Source organism: Bos javanicus, chromosome 11 (genome assembly GCF_032452875.1).
Source record: "Bos javanicus breed banteng chromosome 11, ARS-OSU_banteng_1.0, whole genome shotgun sequence".
Taxonomy (NCBI): Eukaryota; Metazoa; Chordata; class Mammalia; order Artiodactyla; family Bovidae; genus Bos; species Bos javanicus.
Genome location: NC_083878.1, coordinates 15,342,222 through 15,367,921, shown reverse-complemented (window position 1 = coordinate 15,367,921; position 25,700 = coordinate 15,342,222). Strand labels below are relative to the sequence as shown.

General features: G+C 38.0%; 1 protein-coding gene across 3 annotated transcripts in view; it reads right to left on the bottom strand.

Moving 5' to 3' along the window:
- The window catches only part of TTC27 (tetratricopeptide repeat domain 27), a 184,360-nt gene that overhangs the window by 135,480 nt on the left and 23,180 nt on the right, over window positions 1-25,700 (bottom strand). For all 3 annotated transcript variants that reach the window (XM_061432053.1, XM_061432054.1, XM_061432052.1), the window contains exons 5-7: window positions 20,978-21,080; window positions 6,918-7,082; window positions 4,664-4,797 (exon numbers count right to left, since the gene is read on the bottom strand). In XM_061432053.1, the coding sequence (XP_061288037.1) occupies window positions 4,664-4,797; window positions 6,918-7,082; window positions 20,978-21,080 (402 nt within the window). The remainder of the gene's footprint in view (window positions 1-4,663; window positions 4,798-6,917; window positions 7,083-20,977; window positions 21,081-25,700) is intronic.

Genomic DNA, 25,700 nt, shown 5'->3' with positions numbered 1-25,700 from the left:
CACAATGAGAAATCACTGCACACAACTCACAAAAATGGCAAAAATTTTTAAATTGACAATACCAAGCACCAGCAAGGATGCAGAGCAAGTAATGCTCTCATATACTGAGGGTGGGGATGTGAAATAGTACAGCGACTTCGGAAAACAGTTTGACTGTTTCTCTAGTTAAAAATATACTTAATACAAGCCATTCTAATCCGTGGCATTTACCTGTGAAAATTAAAAACACACATTCACATGAAGACTTACACATGAATGTTCCGAACAGCTTTACTCGTAATAGCCAAAAGCTAGAAGCCATTCAGCTGTCTGCCAAGAGAATGGGTAAACACACTGTGGCTCACCCATACAGTGAAGTAATAAATGCTCAGCAACAAACAGGGGCTAATTGTCAGCATTCAAACAAGGGTGAACCTCAGAACACTATGCTAAGTGCAGGAAACCAGACACAGACAGTCATACTATCTGATTCCATTTATGTGAGACTCTATGGAAAAGACCAGCTCTAATCTGTGACAGAAAGCAGGGAGGGAAAGTGACTGACTTTGCAGTATGGGTGACTTTTCTGCCTAATGGAAATGGTTCTGTATTTTGATTACAGTGGTTATGTGGGTCTACTTGTTAAAACTCATCAAACTGGACACTTAAAATAGCTACATTTTACTGTATGTAAATTATTCCTTAATAAAATCGATTTTTTTCTTCCAATTCAATAAAAGTAGCTTAAACTAGGAAGACTAAACTGTAGGCCTAGCTCTATTTATAAGGTTTTGGGGAAAGAACAGAGCCTTCAACAACTCCTGACAGGAGGAACACAGAACTCCAGGCGGCTAGGCGCTGAAAACGTGCCTCTTCTTCCCCGGCCCGCAGAACTTCAAAAGGCTGGCTGCAGGCGAACAGTGCACCCTGGTGGCCAGCCATTTTCAACATATGCTTTCCAGAATTTTTTTTTAAACCTACATATGTAATTTTATATTTTCTATCAGCTATACTTTAAAAAATAAATAAATAAAAGTGATTTAACCTAGTATGTAAAAAATATTATCCCTGAACATTCATTAATAGAAAATTATTAATTAGATACTATACTCTTTCATACAGTTTATGAAATCTAGTACATCTTTTACACTTCAGCACAGCTAAGTTTGGACCAAGCAACTTTAGAGTGATTAATAATCATATATGGCTACAACACTGGACAGTGAAGCTCTACAGTATTCCAAATTCCCACCTTTTCACAACCTGATAGGGATATATCAACTTGCTTATTGATACCCAATGTTTGTGGAGTGTCTTTATAGATATAATCTGATCCCTTTAAAAAGTGTGATGTGGGCGAAAACAAACGAGGAAGCTAAAAATATAATAACTTTCCCAGGTTCTCAATCCAGCTAGACAATAAAGATGCGACAAGACCCAAGTTTCCACCTCCCAGCAAGGACTCCTCCCCATCCCCCACAGAAGACCTGAGATAGGTCAGCCTTAGCAACAGAGCATCATTGTCAGCTACAGGTGGGTGATCAAAACAACTCTGATCTTCATCCAAGATTCTCTACGTTCCTATTTAGTACTTTTTAAAATTAAAACCGGTCGGCTGCAGCACCTGCTTGCCTATATGTTCTACACATTGCAAATTTAAAAGATGGCTGTAATTTAGACTCATGCCAACCTCGTAATATTCTACTAAACCATAAAATTAGCTACAAGGATTTTCCTGGAGGTCCAGTGGTTAAAACTCTGAGCTCCAAACGCAGTGCACACGGGTTCAATCTCTGGTCAGGGAACTAAGATCCCAAATGCCTCTTGACATGGCCAAAAAAACCCCAAAAACCAGCTACAGTCTTTCAGACCTACTCCAATGATGCTTATGATATTGTTACTGTGTACCCATCACAGATTTGTTTCTTCTTTTGGTGTTGCCCTTACTATGTAATAAGTGTTATATCTAGGTTATCAAGCTAAAACACGAAACTGCACAGGTGTGGACTTTTGGACAGACTTAGTTTTTGCCCATAACCATGTACAATTTTGCAACAGAGGCTAGTCACATGAGACGCGTATCTGGATTGTCCTGTATTACTGCATTTTTCTTATTCTGAAAATCCTTGGCATTCCAGCTGACAAAAATGAAAACTGTGATATTTCACATCAGTTTTCTAAAATCTTTTATGCTAAAATCACATACAAGAATTGACTTTGAGACTACTAATTTTGACACCTTTAAGATCTGTACAAAAGGGTGTTGTCTTGAAGCAACAGATCAGTGAATGCCATTTGGGATATTTAGTTTCACCTGTAAACACCATCCTCATGTATTCATCTACACCGTCTTACACAGGACACACAGCTGTAGCATGCGTAATTTTGTGGTCTTTATTTCCCTTTGTATTCATTCTAAGCATCTTAATAAACTGCTGTATTGTGCTTAATGTAAAATCAAAGGAAAAAACCAGCACATAGTACATCTCCAATTTGTTCAGCATTGAATGCATACTTTTTACCAATGATGCCGATCATGTGCTTGTGTTTCCTGCTCAAAGTACAATTTTAATTTATCCTCCCTCCTCATACTGCACACTGATGATTTAACAATAAAGAACAGTCTGTGCCTGTGATTTGCACACTGAGGTTCCTCATAACTGTTGGCTTATTAAAGCCTAAAGTCCAGTAGCTATAGGTTATGTAAATTCCCCATTAATAACAGATTAAAAATCTAGGAAGGCCCAAAGGGAAACACTATGCTCCTCACTGACAATAAAATTATCGTATTTCCTCAATTACTAAGATACACATCTTCACACCGTAACATTTCTAATCATGATATATTTTATAATCATTATAATTGATATCACAGTGTTCCTTTTTTCCTGAAAAGTTTCGTTATCAAGCAAATTGGTGTATTTCATAATCTAACAGTATCTCTGGCAAAAGGAATTAAGATCTATAACTAATCAAACAAGTCTATCCTCCATCCATGAGTATAAAGCTATTTCTATCTAATCCTTACCTACATAATTATAATCATAGGAGATAATTTTCCATACAATTCCACATAAATACACACATACAAATATACATGCACATATAAATAAACAATGATGGATTACTGAATTAAATTATTGAATTGCAGAACTAACTCTTTTTCACTGATGCTGTGCTTTGGCCTAAACACCAGGTCTATGGCAGTTAAACTAAGACTCAGGGAGGGACTTGGGTTACATCAAAAAGTTGAAGGAGGGGCTTCCCTGATGGTCTAGCAGTTAGGAATCTGCCTGCCATTGCAGGGGACACAGGTTCAATCCCGGGTCCAGGAAGATCCCACACGTTGAGGTGCAATTAAGCCCATGGGCCACAACTACCGAGTCCACGTGCCTAAGGCCTGTGCTCTGCGACAAGAGAAGCTACGATGATGAGAAGCCCGTGCACTGCAATGAAGAGCAGTCCCCACATGACCCAACTAGAGAAAGCCCATACACAACTAAGACCCAGAGCGGCCAAAAACAAATCTTTAAATATAAATGAGTAAAAGCCAGTGTGCTAAAAAAAAAAAAAAAAGAAAAAGCTGCGGGAGGAGGGTCTGGTATATACAAGGAGTAAAGACAGGATGGGAGCGGATACCACAGCTCCTTGACCAGCAGTGGTACAAACACTCCTTCAGCCATGGTTCTCCTATTGCAGGAGAGACGGGCTGTCCCTCTGTGTGGTCTCATCCCTGAGTTTCTCCATCTTTCCCTTCTTCCCTTCCTTCTTCTCTTAGAATCCATAGCTGTCCCTGCTCACCAGCCCTCAAAATATCACAAAAACAAACAGAAAACTTGGAGCAAGCCCAGGAAGTATGTAAGATCTCATCAAAGACATTTCTCAGGATGCCTTACTGCTGCCACTCTTCCTTCCCATCTCCCTACCCCCTACCCTGGGCATTATCTTCAGTACAGTTAGAATTTTAGTGCTCAATGTACCAAGCAAATTTGTTTACAGGCTCTGGAATGAAAAGTGGGAAAACACAGGCTTCAAGGACAGTAACATCAACCAAATTACAAGCAGAAATGTTGGTCTGGGGTCTCTAGGATAAGACAATATAAATGCTAACAGCCTTCACAGAAGCAGATGGAAAGCCTATTGAGTGTATAAACTGACCAAAAACTATGAATTTAAGCTACAAGAGAACATATTACCCAAGTCAGAAACACATACTATGGCAGAAACCAGCCCAATAATAACAGAGTAGCTGAAGACAGATCAGAACACTTGTAAAAAGGAATTCTGATCATCTGTTTACATATTTAGAAGAAGCATAAGAAACGTCAAGGCTCTTAATACTTGAGAATATCAACAGAAGGCAAAAAATAGGGTAGGCACTGGAAAAATTAGTTCCTACTCAGTCTGCCTTTTTATTTTTTTCAGGGCGGTAACATATAAGTAACTACTTTATTAATTCATACTTACCAAAATCTAGAAGAAAAACAACAGTTTATCTCTGAGGATAAAAACGGCTTTAAAATGGGTTCTGTTTTAGATTCTTTTTAACATCCAGCCACCTTGTAAAAGCTCTAAGCAGGGTCCAAAAAAGCCTCTTCCCACTCCATCTGGTGTTCCTACGAAACTTCCCTATGGAAACTATTAGACTTGGATGCTAATGTAAACAACTTAGGATCCTACTCACCTTGGTTAAATATTCCTGAGGAGTGGGTGCTGGAGTGAATTCACAATTTGAAAAGACAGTTCCTTCCCTTCTTACATCTAGAATAAGTTGTGCAACATAATTTTCCTGGAACCGTGTCCTTTTTCCTAAAGCACCTGAAAATACATATATTATACTTAGTAACTTGCCAATCAGAATACCATACAATCATAAACAGTAGTACTTTCAGAGTGCTTTAGAGCTTATGAGGTATTTTCCCCATTTCAAATAAGAGAAACCTGAAGCCCCATGATGACTTTAAAGTAACTTATAAAATTATAAAGCCAGGAAGCTATAGGCCCAGAACTCAAATTTCTGCCACTAGAAATTCCCCACACTTACCTTTGCATTAAACTACCTCCCTCCTCAAAAAAGAATGCATTCAACGTCACAGGGAGAAGAAATACTCTCCTCTCCATACAACAGATGAAAAAGTGTTAAGTTCTGAAGTGTAGTCTTGCTTGCTCAAGATTACATGGTTTTTAGTATCAGAGCCAGAGCTTAAAGCCAGGGTCTGCAGTCTAAATTCCAGTCTTTCTATTACATTATCTGGCTCCATGTAAGGCCAAATATTGTTTTTACTTTGTATCTGAAATAGCTAGCTGCAGAACAGCTTTAAGAGAAGCATAAGCTCTAACATCTATTCTCTGGTGAGAGTCAGATTACAAAGACTCTTGATTACAAAGACCAGTCTAAGAAGTCTGGACTTCATCCTGTGATGAGTCTGGCTCTATGTTATACAACAACCACTGAAACATGTTATACTAAAAATAGCTATTGAGATGGTCTAGCATAGCTTACCTTTTTACAGTAAGGCGAGAACTGAATGGAAAAAAATTATAATCTGATTCTCATTTTATATTTGTGAGCACATTTGTATTTTTAAGCTTTTCAATCTTAACTTGGAAAAAAAAAAAGGAGAACTAACTAGTAACTACATCAACAAAGCTGACTATGCTGAGTACCATGATACTAGTTTTATAAATAATCCCCCCCAAAAGTCTATTAGGATCAAAACATAATTTCTAAAACTAACTTCACAACTTATATTGAAAGTGTTAGTTGCTCAGTTGTGTCTGACTCTTTATGACCCCAGAGACTGTAGCCCACCAGGCTCCTCTGTCCATGGAATTCTCTAGGCAAGAATACTGGAGTGGGTAGCCATTCTCTAGATCCATTCCAGAGATCTTTCCAACCCAGGAATCAAACCGGGGTCTCCTGCACCACAGGCAGATTCTCTATCGTCTGAGTCACCAGGAATCCATATTACATATAATTATATCTCAAATATAAGACTCCAACTTACACACGGCCATTGTTCCCAAAGCTATAAGTTAGATATTTAATAATTTTCCTCATACAAACAATGTAATAAAAGGCGGCTAATATTCCAGACTAGGCCACTAAGTTATATTTACTTCATAATATATCTTAAGGATTTTACTGACAGGACTAAAAATGGGTCTCAAAGATCATCTAGACCCAACCTAGAGAGGACAAACAGGTTCAATCATTTCAACATTCACGGATTGTTGTTTCAACACTCACATAGCCCAGGTTCAACGGGTGTAAATGGTGTGACCAACTGCTGATGTTTAACTTTCATGAATGTTTTCAATAGAGAATGTCAATATTTTTAGGCTAGGGACAAGGAGATACATTAAAAGAAAATAATGTTTCTTGTTTGGGACTCAGAAGAAACACAGATTTTAGGAAAAATTCTGTAATTTATTGGTTCATCCAACAAATGTTTATTGAGCGCATACCATATGCCAGGCAGCATTCTAAGACAGTGAAGAAGCATCTAAACACAACAGTCAAAAAATCTCTGTTCTTAAGGAATACAAGGAAGGCAAGACAGAAGCTACAGGTGGGTGTCTGCAGGAAAGGGCAATGTAAGAAGCCGAACTGAACTTGAGAATCTGGAGGGGTCTTGGGAAGCCCACAGTCACAACTAAATGGGCGAAGTTCATTTGTGTACTGTCGAGCTATCATACATTACCGAAATGTCTAACCAGATTAGAAAATAAGTGAGCATTTGCAAGAATAAAGAAGATATAGTTTCAATGTTGTTCTAAACCTATTAACTCTTTAAATAAAATCTTAAAAACATATTTTTGCAAAGCAACCAAGAGGACACAGATAATCAAATACCACCATAAAATACAGCCAAACCATCAATGTATATGCTAGTTTTATCATACATCAATTATCCACAAAAGGTTAAAAATCTTACCTGTCAAACCAATTTGTAATCTGCAGATGTCTTTAGCGATACTGAACTGATCTTTTGCTTTTTTATATTCATAATAATATAAAAATATATATGCACATTCCAGATGGAATTGAACAGCCAAACATTGACCTGAATCATCCACAAACAGATCCTCTAGCTTCATCACTGTAAGACAAAAGATGAGACATTGAAAAGTAGTCAATATCTTGTAATAACCTATGACAGAAAATAATTTCAAAAATGACATGTATATTTGAATAATGAAATCACCTTGCTGTGTACTTGAAACATTTTAAGTCAACTATACTTCTATAAAATATATATATATATATTTTTTAAAGTATGAGAATAAAAATATATTAGTAAGTAAAACATTTAGGCCATAATTTATAAAATACATATATTACATAGTTCCTACTCTTAAAGAATTTCAAGTCTGGAAAGTGAGGAACATGTACTGTAATAGTTCATAGCAAGCACTGTCTGAGCACTTATATGTTCCAACCTAGAAGCTAAGGACATTACATAATCTCCTTTACTCCACACAGTCCTAAGAGATTTCATTCATGACCCTGCTCTTTCTTATTTATAGTGTTTGTCTTAATCATGCCGCCCAAAATACGGCAAAACAAGGTGATGATACAACATACCAAGTCAATCTGCAGAGTTAAACAGCACGGAAATGTAATGAAGAGGAGATCAATATACAGTTTTCCACATAAAGAATGTAGAATTTCTCCCTTAAAAGGAGAAACAGATGTGTATCTGGATATATCTGAGACAATATGAGTATCAAGTAGAAAATGAGTAAGTATTGGCTTAGCAGTCATATTGTATTTTTCCGAACACCTCAGACGAAAAGATGGGAGTATAATAGCCTAATAACATAGTATCTCTAAGAAGATGACTTTCAAAATAAAATATATATATATAATAAAAGGGCTACTGGCATACACCAAGGGGGTGTCCAACAGGTCACCTCGTCCATCCCTCTACAATGTCCCTGACAAACTGCCCCTCACAACGTCTCCAGTAACAGGATCAGCATTTCACAAAGCAATTCATATGAACAGAAGGATATGGATGACAGAAGATAGACTTACAGTGTCCCCAAACTGAGAATCCTTTTTCCACTATTCAAGCTGAAAAGAAAGTGATATCAACTGACACCTACTCTGCTCAGCCCTAGGTATTTTCCGTGTTGTGCCAATTCAAACAATGATGTGTTTAGGGCTGACATCGACCTCATTTAACCCATGAGAAAACTGAGCTTAGTCAGCTTACTGACTAGTCACCTCGGCTGAGAAGTGGCAAAGCAAAATCTGAATCCAAACTTGTTGGGAAAAGGGGAAGAGGGAGTTGGCAGAGGAACAACCAAGATGTAGAGGTGATGTTGCAAAACGTAATCTGTACATTTTCTCACCAAAGGATCTGACAGAAACCTATAGCTACGAGACAGACACCCTTTATCTTATCATGAAGTGAAAATGAGTCTGAAAAAAACCTGTTTTTTATATACTGCCAGTCCTTTAAAGAGATTCTTAACTCAAAGAAGCTAAATCAAGATGTACATGTCTTACTTTAAAGGGCAGACAGGCATCCAAACACGAACTGCTCACTGTGAAAATCCTTCGGTAGACTTCCTCCACGCAAACCAAACTCAAGAAAACCTGATCTGGGCTCTCCTGGCGGCTCAATGGTAAAGAATCCACCTGTCAATGCAGGAGATGCAGGTTCAATACCTGATCCAGGACGATCCCTCATGCTGTGGAGCAACTAAGCCTGTGCTCCACAACTACTGAGCCTGTGCTTTGACGCCCAGGAGGTGCAACTTCTGAGCCCACGTGCCCCAGAGCCTGTGCTCCACAGCCAGAGAAGCCACCACAGGGAGAAGCCTGCACACCAAAACTAGAGCGCAGTCTCGCTTGCCAGCAACGAACAAGAAAAAGCCAGAGCAGCAACGAAGACCCGGTACAGCCAAATAAACTCTTTTTTTAAGAAGAGGCAGGTGGAGGTGCAGGGAGAATAGGGTAGAAGGAAAACAGAGACAGACAGAAACTTCTCTGAACAGACCTTGTTACAGAGTTTTGACTCTGGAATCGTGTAATTATTTTACATATCAAAAAATAAATCAGAAAGAAAAAAGCAATCCCTAAAAACTGAAAACAAATGGAAAACTAAAACTCTATATAACAAGTTGGTGAAAGATCAAGAGTAACTGCAAAGGACTTAGAGCACAGTATATGTCCTTAGTGTAATACACTGAAGGGACAGAGAGCTGCAAAGACATCCTGAGCCTTATTCAGTGGTCTTACTGTTAGTTGGCATGCTGGCGCTGCTCTCAAGCTTTTTATACATGCAACAAAGCAAGTCACTACATTTATATTGTTTGGCACAAGATTTTCAGTTTAAAAAAAGAAGGACACACATATGAAATCACAGATATTGACACAATGCAAGGTTAAATTTTTTTAATCACATTATTTCTTTGCTAGTATCATACTGTTGAAATTACCCTAGTTTTTAACTAACTTTTATACCTGAAAGCCTCCATCATTATCTTTCTCTTTAAAAACTGTCTTGACTATTCTTACACACTTTTTCTTCCAGAATCAATTGGCAAGTTCTCTCTTCAAAAGTTTGTAAAGGCACTAATTGTATTTTCACAATTGGCATCTTGATAATAGTGATCATCCTATTCAAGACAACAGTATGCCTTTAACGTTTTTTTAGTAAAGTTGTACACTTGACTTCATTTTGGTTTTGAACATTTTAAGAAATCCCTGGGTTAAATCTTTTTTACCTTTTCTTTGAAATATAATTGACATATAACGTGCCATTAGTTTCAGGTGTACAACATAATGATCCAATATATGAATATACTACAGAATGATCACCACAGTAAGCCTAGTTAACATCCATCACCACATAGTTACAGTTTTTTTCCTGGTGGTGAGAACTTTTAAGATCCACTCTCTCAGCAATTCTCAAATATACAATACAGAATTATTCGTTATAGTCACTATGCTGTGCATGTAAGGTGAGATTTTTCAACAGCTTTACTGAGATGATTCCTACACATACAGTCCATCAATCTGAAGTGTGCGATTCAATGTCTTTTCGTATATTCCAAGAAATGTGCAACCATCACCATAGTCAACTCTAAAACATTTTTATCACCTCAAAAATAAATCCTGAACCCTTAGCTATCACTCTCTTCCCCTCATCCCTCCCATAGCCCTTAACACCTCTAATATACTTTCTGATCCTAACTTTACCTATCCTGGACATTTCATATAAAGGAAATTATTTATCATGTGGTCTTTCATATCTGGTTTCTATAATTTAGTATGATGTTTTCGAGGTTCACTGTGCTGAAGTATGTATCACACTTCATTTCTGTTTATGGCTAAAAAATAGTATAATAGAAACCACTGTATGAATATAAAGTATTCTGTTTACCCATATATCAGTTGATGGACAATGTCCATCTTTTAGCTATTATGAATAATGCTGTTATAAACATTCATATGCAAAATTTTGGGTGGACCTATGTTTTCATTTCTCTTGGGTATATACACCTAGGAACTGCTGGATCATATGATGATTCTATACATAACTGTTTAAGAAACTGCCAAACTCTATTCCAAGATGGTTATACCATGTTACATTTCCACCAGCAGTGTCCCAACTTTTCCACATCCTCAACAATATGATTATCTCACTTTTTTTAAATTACAGCTATCCATGTGGGTGTAAATTGATATCTTATTGTAGTTTTGATTCTCATCATCCTGATGACTGATATCAAATGTTTTCTCATGTACTTATTGGTCATTAGAATGTCTTCTCTAGATAAGTATCTATTTATATCCTTTGCACATTTTTTTATTGGGTTATTTGTCTTTTATACTACTGAGGTGTCAGAGTTTTTTATATATTCTAGATACAAGTTCCTTATCAGATATATGATTTGCAAATATTTTCTCCCACTCTATGGCCTATCTTTTCACCTTCTTGATAGTGTCTTTTGAAACACACACGTTTTTACAATTTTCTGAATAGACCTTGTTACAGGTTCATAACCCTGCTATGAAGTCCAACTTTCCTATTCTTTTTTTGTTGTTGCTCATGCTTTTGGTTCTAAGAATCTACTGCCAAATCTGCAGTCACAAAGATTTACCCCTATATTTTCTCCTAAGAGTCTTAGAGTTTTAGCTCTTACACTAGGACTCTAATCCATTTTTATTTAACTTTTCTATATAGTTTAAGGTAAGGGTCCAATTTCATTCTTTTGCATGTGGTTACCCAGCTGTCCCAGCACATTTGCTAAAAAGACTATTCTTTTCCCATTGAAATATTTTATATGTAAAGCAAATAATTACATTAACATTGTTATTAACAAGATTTTCAGTTTAGGAAAAAGATACAAATATCAATATAAACACTTTGTACAGTTAAATTTTAATTGGAGCTCTTTGGTCAGGGTTAGGGACTTGACAGGGATTCAACCAATGTGTTTTCTAAGAACGGTCTTAAAAAAGGGCCTCAGCTGGGTGCTTGCCTAAGTCTGAAACATGCGTTATGTGTTCCCAAAACCAGGCCTGGTGACTTGACCACAGGCTCAGCCAGCATGTTTGCAAGGTCCACGGCTCACCCAGAGAGTCTGCTCGGGATCAGTCAGAGGCTAGAGTAGTGTTTGTGGGGACTGGGGTCTCAACGGTGTGCTCAAAAGGGCCAGGGACTCAACCAACATTCAAAAGAGCCAGGTCAAGGATTAAGCTGTGGGTTCCCCAAGGTCAGGGCCAAGGGAGCAGCCTGAACATAGAGACTGACTGTGCACAGGAAGACTGTACACACACTTACACTGAGGTTAATGGGAGCCTGGTTTTTCACTGTCAAAGAAAGGAGTTAGAAATCTGGAAGAGAGAAGACTAAAATAAATTCTGTGATATTGGACTGGAATTGGAGATGATGCAATTCATGGTTTTTAATACATAGATAAATACAGAAATAGACACAGATGTACATGTGTACTTACATATTCACATACACATACTTTCCAGCTATGGCTGTTGAAAGACTTTAAAAGGAACCAGAGCTCCTTGGAGAAATTACTGATTCCAGGGCCAGAGCAAAGTAATACAAAATAAGGAAGGCTAAAGCATCTTCTTATGTCAGAAAATAAAGAAGCACTCAAAGATATATTGAAAGGGCACAGAAGCCAACTTGAACAAGCCTCAACTGGCCAAATGTGAGACACTATGAAGGCCAAATTGTAATCCATTGAATGAATTTGGAATCTGTGAGTGGACACTAATGTCAATATATAAATGCATAAATTCAAAGTTTACTAAGGAATAGGAGACTTATATGGTATCTAAGTACATCACCATACAACAATTAATTATAAAGAGTGATAACCAAAAACTGGAAACAATCAAATTTCCATCAACAGATGAAAGGACAAACAAATTATGGTATTTCCATATCATGGTACTGCTGCTGCTAAGTCACTTCAGTCATGTCCGACTCTGTGTGACCCCATAGACGGCAGCCCACTAGGCTCCTCTGTCCCTGGGATTCTCCAGGCAAGAACACTGGAGTGGGTTGCCATTACCTTCTCCAATGCATGAAAGTGAAAAGTGAAAGTCAAGTCGCTTAGTCGTGTCCGACTCTTCGCAACCCCATGGACTGCAGCCTACTAGGCTCCTCTGTCCGTGGGATTTTCCAGGCAAGAGTACTGGAGTGGGGTGCCAGTGATCATGGTATACTACTTAGCAATTAAAAAGAATGAACTATTGCTACAGGTGACATTATGGATGAATCAAAATAATTCTGCTGAGTCAAAGAAGCCCAGCTAAACACACACACACACAAAGTGTGAAGCTGTATGAAATCTCTTTTATAAAATTCAAGGAAATGCAGACTAATATGTAGTAACAGAAAGCAGATCAGTGGTGGCCTGAGAGGCTGAAGGAGAGATCAGGAAGGGTGTAAAAGGATGGGATTCCCGACAAGCACAAGGAAGTTTGGGGGAACAAAGTATATGTTCATTATCCCAACTTTGATGATGGTTTCACAGGTGTAAATACATGTCCAAACTTTACAAATTGACACTTTAAGTATGTCAGGTGTTTGTATGTCAATTATATCTCAATAAAGCTGTTTCAGAAACAAAAAATGTACAGAGAAAATGGGTAACTCTAATGAAGAAGACTGACAGATACCACCTTAATCAAGTAACCAAAGTTAGTATCACCAGTAATGAGACCAACTGAAATCGTGTGCCACCTGGCAGGACGCAGTGAGAATAACACAAAACAACTGTGGTGACAGATCTATGTTGAAAGACACTAAAGAGATAGGACAACTAAATGTAACACTAGGTTCTGGACTGGATCACGTTGCTATAAAGGATGCTTTGGGCACAACTGGCTAATCCTGAACAGCAGTAATTAGGTGTTAGTATTTAATCAATGTTAATTTCCTAATATTGGTGGTTGTATTGTGATTGTACAGGCAAATGCCTTCATAGGAAAAACACCCTAAAATGTGTAGAAGTGATGGGACATCAATTCAACAACTTATTTTAAACGGTTTCAGAGAAAAAAAAAAGTTCTTTGTACTAGCAACTTTTCTAGATTTATGTTTCAAAAAAAAAACTTAAGTCCAAAATATTAGCAATTAAAGAAAAAATTAAGAACATATCTTGCCTTTCCTACACAGACTACATTTTAGGGTTCTCACATAACCCTGGTTGACGAGTTCTTCTTTACAAAAGAATTCTAGGGGGAAAAAAAAAGAATAACTGAATTATAAAATCACTAGGTTAAGTATTTACAATGAATAGACAGATGGCACCTTCAGAGCCAAATGCAGAGTCACCTAAGTAAAAATGCCAACCGAATGGAAACTTTGTAGGATCCTTGATAGCTGGACGGAGGGTGTCCATCATAAGCCATGAAGACCAGGGAGGCACACAACCATAGGGAAGTGCCAGCCTACTCCGACTCATTTCCTCAAAAATTTTTAAAATCCTCTTCTCCCTGACCTCCATACTTCCCAAGCTTATCTCCAACTGTTACCCTCCTCTGGTTTTTCCATCCTCCTCCTGCCTCTCAGCCCTTTCCAACTCTCCCTTCTCCATCCTACAATTCTAATCAGTATCTACTGAATTATTTTACATGCTTAGAATTGGGCTAGATCCTACAGCAAAGTTAAGCCCTGTGCTCCCCAAAAAAGAAGATGGAAGAAGCACTAGGAAGAAAAGACACATAATCATTATTCAATATACAGTAAATCTGATTTGAAACTGGGTGGTACTGGCCATAAATACCATAGGGGGAAAATCCATAAGGCTGAGATAGTTGAACAAACCTTGTCAGAAGGGCTAGGCATTGAAAGACGGGTAGAATTTGGCTGTAACTCCACCTCTAGACTGTAAGGGTCACAAAAGAAGGGTCCACATGTGTCTTGTTCACTGCTGTTTAAGCCTAGCACTTGTCATAGCTGGGGCTCAATAAATATCCTAAGAGTGGGCAAATATTTAGAAACTCTCTGATGGCTGTCGCCAACAAAGAACTCCAATTTCCCATCCACCTAGCTCCTATCAACCCGTTGCAACATCACCTGACACACAACTCCTAACACAGTCCAGCCATTCCAAACTACTGGAAATCCCAAATACACAAAGATGTCCCGAGTCTCTGTGCCTCTCTCTGTACATGTTACATGCCCTTTCCAACTACCTAATGAATTGTTTCTCATTCTTCAAGAATCAGTTCAAGTATTAGCCACTTTGCAAAGCCTTCTCTGGTCTCAAGTTTAGACTAATCATATCCTTTCTTTCATCCCTTCCTCTTTTTTTCTAACTGAAATATAGTTGATGTACAGTATTATGTCAGCTTCAAGTGCACTGCTTAGTGATTTGACATTTGTATAACATTTGCATACATTATGAATGATCACCACGCTAGCCTAATAACTATCTGTCCGCATACAAAATTATTACAATATTGTTGACCACACTCCTTATGCTGCATTAAGTCTCCATGGCTTACTTATTTTAGAACTGGAGGTCTGCCCCTCTGAATCCCCTTTATCTATATTGCCCCTCCCACCTTCCTTTCCTCTGGAAACCACCTATTTGTTTTCTGTATCTATGAGTTGGTTTTCATTGTCGTTTGTTTTTTAGATTCCCTATGTAAGTGAGATCACACAATTTTTGCCTTTCTCTGATTTATTTCACTTAGCATGATGCCCTAAAGGCCCATCCATATCGTCACAAATAGCAAGGCTTCGTTTTTTTTAAATAGCTGTCATTCCCTTCTTTTTGTGCCCTTTTTTCTTCTTGTATTTTAGCCTCCATCCCACTGAGTTCAATGATATCCCCAGCAACTACCAGTGACCAGATCACAGCAAGAAATTTAAAAAAAATTTTTAATTAAGTATCAAATTACACATGAAATACAAAGTCAAAAATAAAACTGAGAATAATTAAAGATTTTCCTAATTTAAAAAAATGACCTGATGAAATCAGTATGTAAAAATAATCATCCAGGGACTTCCCTGGTGTCCAGCGGCTGAGACTTCCACGTTCCTCGTGCAGGGGCCTGCGGTTCAATCCCTGGTCAGGGAACTAGATCCTGCATGCGGCAACTAAGACCTGGTGCAGCCAAATAACAGGCAAACAGCACAGACAAATGAGAATAACAACAGTCCAGTACTGCGGTACACGGAGAAGGAAGGCAGGCCAAGAAAGCGTCTACCAGTCAGGTGCAACCCTGAGACTCGAAGTGACAGTGATAAAACCTTCAGGAACTGCAAGACTGACCATACAGAAGAAGGACAGACCTACCCTGAAACTGTCTGTTGCTCAACATCAGTGCTATCCAACAAAAATTTCTGTGATAATATTAAATACAGCTGCACTGTCCAAAATGGTAACCATTTACCATCAAGGTGGCTTCCGAGCCCTTGAAATGGGGCTAGTGAAACTGAGACATTGAATTCTTTACTTCTTTTAATTAGCCACATTAGTGGCTAGTGGCTACTACACCGGGCAGCACAGCTCTAGACAGCAGTTACGGGCCACAGAAGAGCGGGTTTTTTAAATTTACTAAAAGGAAGCACTCTGTAGCAATTATGAATCCCAACAAGAAAGCCCAAAGAAAGAGGGCATAACTTTTTTTGGTCACAATCTTTCAACAGATCCCAGCATTAAGCAGCCAGCCTACAAAGAAACACATCATTTTACACCTGGAAAAGACTCACAGACCGTCTTTATGCAGAAAGAAACTCTTGGTTTGGAAGTAAGACAAGCTCCCTGAAGTCACACAGGGTGTGAGTGACAGAAGAGAAACTGAAAGTCAGATCTTAAAACTCTAGGTTCTGTTAATTATCTTGATTCTGATACTTTCACAAGTGTATACATATATAAAATACCACCAATTCTACACTTTAAATATGAGTCTTACTGTAGGTTAACTATACTCCGGAAACACTGCTAAAAAAGGGTGGCACACAAACCCACCACTACACCTTCCTATGTCAAGTCTTCAGTTCTATCGACTTGTTGCAAGGAATAAGCTAGTTAACATATTTAAAGGCCTAGAACAGTACTTGGTATGGAGTATGGACTGCATTATAATTATCAGATATTGGAACTCTGCCCTACTGACCAGTTTAGAGAAAAGTAATGAAGAGAAGAGTAAGCAGGATCTGGAGTCAGAAACTCCAGGGCATAGTTCTGGTTCATGGACAATCTCTTTGAGTTTCAATTCTTTGGAAAATGAGTTATCTGGACAAGATAATCTCTAATGGGTCTTTCCAAACTACAGATTTCAGACACTGAGTAGGATAAGAGTTGTAGGAATGGAAAAGAAGGATGGACATGGAACTCTTAGGCAAGAACCAATAAGATTTAAGAACTGGCGAGATACGACAGAATGATGAAAAACAGTGAGTCAACCATGAACACAGAACACAAAGTTTTGAGATTTGGATAACTCAAGTTTAAAAAAAAGATGAAATAAATAAACAAATAAAGCATGTTGACCCAACAGATATATAGTTATCATTTTAATAAATCTTTAGGTGCTCCATGATAACAAATAATCATAACCTTCTGGGTCAAAATGTCAAACCACTATATTTAAAATGCATGTTAAAACCAAAATCTCTTCTCATCAGATTATTTTAATGCTATTTTAAAAATGAAATCCCTATGGATTCATATGGATAATCAGATACTTGTGATTAGATTATTAGTATATTTAATGACATTCATTCCAAAGTACTGGGACCTTTCCTGGTGGCTCAGAGGTTAAAGCATCTGCCTGCAATGCAGGAGACCTGGGTTCGATCCCTGGGTTGGGAAGATCCCCTGGAGAAGGAAATGGCAACCCACTCCAGTATTCTTGCCTGGAGAATCCCATGGACGGAGGAGCCTGGTGGGCTACAGTGCAAAGAGTCGGACATGACTGAGTGACTTCATTTACTCACTTATTCCAAAGTATCAAAAAAATTTTTTTAATTTATGCATACGTCAGTCACCAAGAAACTAATCTCTTGAACAACTTTTTGGATATGGAGACAATATAAGCCTAGAGTCACAGAGCTGCCTGGAGATGTTACAGTGGAGTCTCAAAGTATTTTAGCTTGTTTTCTTTGAACAGTGACTTCCTCATAAGCTCATCTTCAAACACCTAAACCTCAATATTACATCTCATGCGCTATATGGAACACGTTTTCAGTACCAGATGCTTCAATAAATGATTGTGTGCCCTTACGCAGTTCTTCAGAGAATCATGGTTTCCTTAGTATGAGATCCAAAAGAGGACCTCAGAGTGTGCTGAGGAGCAGACTTTTCAAGATTCTAACTCACTCCTTTCATAGATGTGATCAGTTCCAGCAAAGTTATGCTGACACTCTGATGGGCTCTATATACTGATGTAACATTCCTGGACAAAAATATAAAGATCACACTTGTTTATATGTCACAGACTGAAAAAAAAAATCTTGCCAACTTTTTGATGATTGTTCAAGGGCAACATTTCAAATATAATATTCTTCTCTGGATACTGAACAATAATTCAATATAACTGAATGCTTGGTCAATTTTTGGGTTAAATCCCAGAACATTTTTTAAAATACAATTGTTTATGAAAATGCTGCAGTTTAAGCCATGTGCAGACTTACTTAGACATAGCCAAAATGGACCAATTTATGACTAGATAAAATGAAAAATGTCATTGATTAGCCTAGAACAGCAACATAAACAATTCTTAGTTGTAAGGCAAAGCAAATGATATGCTGAAATCTACTGCAGAAAAGAACAGACCACTTGGGGAATGAGTCACTTAGAGTCATATTTTCCAGGTATCTTAGTTAACCCTTTCTGTTTAGAGAGCTGTATTTTACCTCTTAGAATTCTCTCTACAACACATCATATGGTTCTTACCTTTTAATATGGTACATTAAGAAGGTATTTTTGTTCTTTTAATAATTAAAGGTCATCATTAAGAACATCAGTCACTGAGGTGTGGTTAAGGTAGAGACATAAATGTAGATTTACATAATATGGATAAAGGGAAGAGATGTGGCTTTCCCTCTGGCAACTGCATCAAACTTGATTTCCTTTACATTAAGAGAAAGAAAGAAAACTCCCAGCGACACCTTGTGTTTTGTTCATTTACCAACACTCCATAAAAGTATAACGAAGCATATGAAATTGTTTAATATGCTACAAAGTATAACGTAATTACTTTTTTACAAAATTAAATAGTGGCTAAATACTGATGCCATCTTCTTTCAAACGCTTTCAATATCCTCTGGAAAAATCAACTTTTTTCCCCATTAGAATCAGTAATGTTCAACTCATCCCTGGCTTTCAAAACTTTATCTGATTTCGTGAACTAGAAGTTTATCCCACTTCTCTTTCTCCCTCGCACTTTGTTTATGGAATGTATCTCACTTCATTTTAAAAATATGAAATGACATGAATGGGGAGAAGACTTAGTCTACACAGTTTTCATTTTACTAAAAATAGAAAGAGGACAATGATGCCAGTAAATTGAGCATCAGGTCTTAATTTTCTCCAAGTCCAACTTCATATTTCATTTGAAAGAGAACTCCACGCCTAGGCAACACTATTATGAGAAGATTCAAGACCCCATTGGTATCTGGGTAGGATTAATTTTCTCATAACTTCTATAACATTTCACTTTTTGAAAAACAGAAGTTAACTCAGATAAAAACTGCTATCGAGATGGAGGACAAATGGAGTTCTACAATGTCTCCTCTGAAAAGTGAATGTAGAAAAGGCTCAATAGGACTTCCCTAGTGGTCCAATGCAGGGGATACAGGTTCGATCCCTGGTTCTGGAGGATTCCACATGCCTCGGGACAACTAAGCCCAGGCACCACAACAGAAGCCACTGCAATGAGAAGCCTGCACAACACAGCTCGAGAGCAACCCCCGCTTTCAAGGTAACAAAGACTCAGTGCGGCCCAAAACACATAAATAAAATTTTAAAAGTAAAGGCTCAATAAATGCTAGCTATCACTATTCAACAAATATGCACTAAATATTTATTATTTTCCAGGCATGCTGCTAAGCAGAAACAAGAAAAAATCAGCCTGCAAGGAACTCACAATCTAGAGTTGCTTACAGTCTTGAAAATACAGATGATTCTATAGCCTATATTTGCTCATAAAAATCTCTTGTAATCCAAATGCATTAAACCAAAGACTTCTACAGGAAAAAGAAATACTGTTTCGCAGTTCTGTTACTTCATTGCATCACTGTACACTTAGTGAAATATCACTGTATAGAAAAGTAAACTCCTTACATTTAATAAAACAATCTGCTACCACGTTAGGTTTAAATCTCATACCAGAACAAATATTGTTTCCTATATACCAAGTTCAAGCTCAGAATACATTTTCTTTACATATACAAGTCAGATCTAATTGTCCTGGGTTGTTCCACAGTCTTACATAACCTAAAATCCCAAACAAATATAGACTAAGTCCAAGATTTCCTCCTATTTTCAAAATGCTTCCCGAGGACTTTCCTGGTGGCTCAGCAAAGAATCCACTTACCAGTGCAGGAGACGCAGATTCGATCCCTGATTTGGGAAGATTCCACATGCCGAGGAAGAAATAAGCCCTGTGCCACAACTACTGAGACTCTGCTCTAGAGCCCGCAAGCCACACGAGTGGAGCCTCTGGGCCCTCGAGCCCGGGCTCCACAACAAGAGAACTCACCGCAAGAGAAGCCCGTGTACAACTAGAGCAGCCCCAGCTCACCGCAACCGCAAGTCCAAGCAGCAAGGAAAACCCGGCACAGCCATAAACAAATACTGCCTCCCGGAAAAGCTTAAGGCTTACTTGCAACAAAGGCATTTACAGGGGCATGTGGTTTACAAGTATTTGGTAAATTTTACATTTCTGTTCTAGGTACATTTCCATATGTACATTATATATTACAATGAAAATAATGAAAAAACTACAAAAATGTCTCTCTACCCACTGTCAGCCTCATTAAACTTATTTTCTACCAAATATTATTAATTAAAAAAATGAATTATTTCTTCATGTACTCAGAAGGATACAGGATAAATAATTTCCTGCTCTGCATGTAGTTCGGCACAATTTACTCCAGTTCAAATTAGTTAAGGATTATTTTCTTAATAAAGGGAGTTTACATTTGTTTCTAACAAGGTTTCTTACATTAAGTAACCAAGAAAATATTTAAATACCTTTAGGCAATTTGTAATAAAATCAAAGTGAACTATACAGAATAAATCACTTGTTTAAGTCTGTATTAATAATATAAATAACACTGATTGATTTTTTTAAAATTCAAAGACAAAAAAGAAATCCTATAATCTGACATCCTAATAATTTGTGATAGTCCAAATTCAGAAAGAGTGGAGAAGCAACCTCAGACAAAAAGTTACCATATGCTGTCAAGCAATAAATGAAAAAGGAAAGTCTCAGCCAAGAAAACAGAACAGAGTTACATGCTCAATGCAGACAAAATCTGCAGCATACCTTGATCGATGCAGTCTTCAGCAAGAGCAAAAAGCTGAGGTGAGCGCTCCTCAAGCAGCTGCTGGTGAATATTCACACATCTCAACGTCCACCATGGCAAGCTCTAGAAAAAGGAAATACCAACGTAAGCTGAAATAAAAGGACCCTTTGGAAAAAAATTTTACATTAAATCAACTTTTAGAATTTTTTTACATTTGTGAGATTAAGTTCACTCTTCAGGAAGCTTACCCACTCACGGCTACATCTTCAGTAATAACAGCAAATCCAGTGCCCTGTCTTCCACAAGAACAACATCTCTCCTCCGTGCATTCAAAGCCAGCTGGGCTTCCTGACATCATTTTCAACTTCCCATTTCCTCCTTTAAAATGCCTACTGTCATCGCCCGACTCTGCTACAGCGCTCTACCAGCACTATGATCCAACACCCACCGTCCTGGGAGGCCCCCCACTAGAACCTCCTGTGGGGTGATTCTTCCCTTGTCTCAGCTTCCAGCATGTGTTTTCCACCTCCCTTTGCAAACGCACCCCAGCATACTCGTGTATGTCATCCTAGTTTTCAGTGTTGTCAGCCAGCTAGCCAGCAAGATGAGGAACCATGCTTCACTCATCCCTGTATCCTCCTTGAAGCAATGCATGCTGTGCACGCTACGAGGTAAGAAATAGCCTGGGTTCAGATTATTCCCCAAACTGGGAAGACCTCTGCCACTCTCTCTTCCACGAAACCGCTTCTCCCAGAGAAGAGACTAGGGCACACACTGGTCTCTCACTTCCACACTGTGCCTAGAGGTTAGCACCAGACTGGAGAGCTCGTGTTTTTCAAGTGTGTAAGTACCTGTCCTTATAGTTTGGAGGGTGGAGACCGCATTTTATACACTGTCTTGACTAATGCACAGGCTGACAGCACAGTAGCCTTTTCTCAGTTCTCTGGTGCTCAGTCTTACTTTTCAACACATCCTGATTAAACAACAAGCCGATACAGAAGCACACACAGTGAAGATGAAAAGTCTCTCTTCTGCTGCCTTAGCACCATCTTCCTTCCCCAGAAAAATCCATGACAAAGGTTTATATTCCTCTAGGCTCTTCCTCTATACATATGTGTGTGTGTGCAAATAAGAAGTATTAACTATTTTTGATAGGCTCATTAAATTACCAAGTATGATCATGCATTGAATCATCTAAATTAGTTATAACTATGTTACTTTGAATTATATTGCCCAAAGGTGTGAAAAATTTTTTCTTTTATAGCAATAACTACTAACTGGAAATCATGCTTAATTACCAAAAGCATTTTCTGTTACTTGAATTTAATTTCTTAATTTGATCAAGGGGTAAAACTGCCTGTTTCCCTTCTAAACTGCTACACACAACTGTTTCAACAATGATAAAATCACAAATGAAAAAAAAAAATCTTTTCTAATTACTAATGCTATTTCCTCAGGCCATGTAAGGAAACGAAAGGTAGAATTATCTAATAGAAAGAAGTTTCACATCATTTTTAATGTAATTCCCTGAGTTGTTGCCTCATTTTCATTCTTTTGCTATCACTAAGCTAATGAAGTCAGTCTATATTCCAATTATCTGTCCTTATCTGCTGTCAGCAGTAAGTGAGTCAGGTCTGGCAACATATTCTTTCCTTTTCTAGACATGGAAATTAAGATAGATCCAGTCAAACAGACTGCCCTGTTAAAAAAACATATATGGAGAAGGAAACGGCAAACCACTCCAGTATTCTTGCCTGGAGAATCCCATGGACAGAGGAGCCTGGCAGGCTACAGTCCATAGGGTCACAAGAGTCAGACACAACTTAGTGACTAAACCACCAAGGGTTGTTTGTCAATAAATAAATGATTAATAAAAAAAATACAACTTATGATGCTCAGCTCTTAAAAATCAGATCTATAAACTAACTCTTTAATCGAAAATCTTCACATGGGAGAAGGGGGAGTGTGAAGCAAAGAAAGAAAGCATGATCTATTTTTTTTTACTAGAAAAAGTACCTTTTTCTATCTGTTAAGAATCACTTAATAGAAAATCTGAGGCATTGATGAAAAAGGAAACTTGAAGTCTTGCTTTAGACAGTTCCCAGATCCTATCTTCTGACTAGTGCACTTATTACTTGTTCTGATTGACAAGTCATACTAGTGAATAACCTTCTAGAAGGCAAGGCGCATGAGTGTACTCAAAAGAAACCCAGTAACTGCTTGCCAACTCAAGTCCACTTTATAAGTGAGGAAACTGATATTCAGAGTAATTCACTGGCCTAAGGGTCTCCGGTCTGATTCCAAAGCCAAAATTCCTTTTACTCAACGTTAACAAATTACTAATAATGGTCCATATACTTTACAGACTAGGGGGTGAGGAAAATCATCTTCTTTTATTGTTTCACAAAAATAATTTTTATTTTTAATAAAAAATCAACCTGATACATTCCTGCTTAATATGCATGCTGATGAAAGTTTTCCATCAAGAAAACTGTATCACTAACTCATTAATGACCATTAGTCTCACCAGAAAGAAAATGATACCATTTAGCAACCTCATGTCTTGATGATACTTTCTTTAGGCTCAAGTACTACTCAGTCTATAAGATTATTTAACTCAAATCAACTTGGAAAAACATTTTTTTATTCAAACTAACATCACTTAAAAGATCAAAGATAAGGCCTTATATCTGCTAGTATACACTGAAATCCATCAAGTAAAAACCCTTCTGGTACAACTGATTCCAAACCTTCTGGCTCTCATGAGAGTTGCTGAAAGAGGCATGATTACCTTTTTACCTCTTCTTTGCCTCAACTTAAATGCTCAGGAAAACAAGCCCTTATACAGTATGGACCAAGTCCCCATTTTATCCCTATAAATATTATTTCTTAAACTTTTTCGGCCAACACTTGGAAACTGGGAGATCTCACATAAAATTTAGATTTACTATTTCTGGCAATACAAGGTCTACATGCCTAAGTTGCAACAAGCAGGATAGGAATCAGGAAGCTTCCATCCTGTGGGGCAGAAACAGTCCGCCACCTGTGTTCCTTTAGCCCTAAATCAAGACTAGTCCTTACAATTTTGAAAGAAGAGAAAATTTTGTGACATGTGAAAGTATATGAGATGTAAATGTCAATGTCCGTAAATAAAGCTTTATTGGTATACAGTCACACCCATTCACATAGTATCTGCAGCTGCTTTCACACTGCAAGGCAGACTGAAGAGTCAGCTGCACACAGCTGAGAAGCTGCAAGAGAACCAGCACACCTCAAGGGCTTTCTTCAATGCTCTCTTGTGGTTTTTATCACCTCCTACTGCATATTAGCTTTTCTCACTAATTTCTATGTACCCTAGAGAAACCATACAATGGATATTGAACAAATGCTCTACTATACCCAACCCAAATATCAATCAATGCAGGACATGAGCCAAGAAAAGTAATAGTAATTAAGATCTACTGTAAGTGCTATTCAGACTTAAATTGAAGAAAGTAGGGAAAACCACTAGACTATTCAGGTATGACCTAAATCAAATCCCTTATGATTATACAGTGGAAGTGAGAAATAGATTTAAGGGCCTAGATCTGATAGACAGAGTGCCTGATGAACTATGGACGGAGGTTTGTGACATTGTACAGGAGACAGGGATCAAGACCATCCCCATGGAAAAGAAATGCAAAAAAGCAAAATGGGTATCTGGGGAGGCCTTACAAATAGCTGTGAAAAGAAGAGAAGTGAAGGCAAAGGAGAAAAGGAAAGATATAAGCATCTGAATGCAGAGTTCCAAAGAATAGCAAGAAGAGATAAGAAAGCCTTCCTCAGCGATCAATGCAAAGAAATAGAGGAAAACAACAGAATGGGAAAGACTAGGGATCTCTTTAAGAAAATCAGAGATACCAAAGGAACATTTCATGCAAAGACGGGCTCAATAAAGGACAGAAATGGTATGGACCTAACAGAAGCAGAAGATATTAAGAAGAGGTGGCAAGAATACACAGAAGAACTGAACAAAAAAGATCTTCACGACCCAGATATTCATGATGGTGTGATCACTGACCTAGAGCCAGACATCCTGGAATGTGAAGTCAAGTGGGCCTTAGAAAGCATCACTACGAACAAAGCTAGCGGAGGTGATGGAATTCTAGTTGAGCTATTCCAAATTCTAAAAGATGATGCTGTGAAAATGCTGCACCCAATATGCCAGCAAATTTGGAAAATTCAGCAGTGGCCACAGGACTGGAAAAGGTCAGTTTTCATTCCAATCCCAAAGAAAGGCAATGCCAAAGAATGCTCAATCTACCGCACAATTGCACTCATCTCACACACTAGTAAAGTAATGCTCAAAATTCTCCAAGCCAGGCTTCAGCAATATGTGAACTGTGAACTTCCTGATGTTCAAGCTGGTTTTAGAAAAGGCAGAGGAACCAGAGATCAAATTGCCAACATCCACTGGATCATGGAAAAAGCAAGAGAGTTCCAGAAAAACATCTATTGCTGCTGTATTGACTATGCCAAAGCCTTTGACTGTGTGGATCACAATCAACTGTGGAAAATTCTGAAAGAGATGGGAATACCAGACCAGCTGACCTGCCTCTTGAGAAATTTGTATGCAGGTCAGGAAGCAACAGTTAGAGCTGGACATGGAACAACAGACTGGTTCCAAATAGGAAATATGTCAAGGCTGTATATTGTCACCCTGTTTATTTAACTTCTATACAGAGTACGTCATGAGAAACGCTG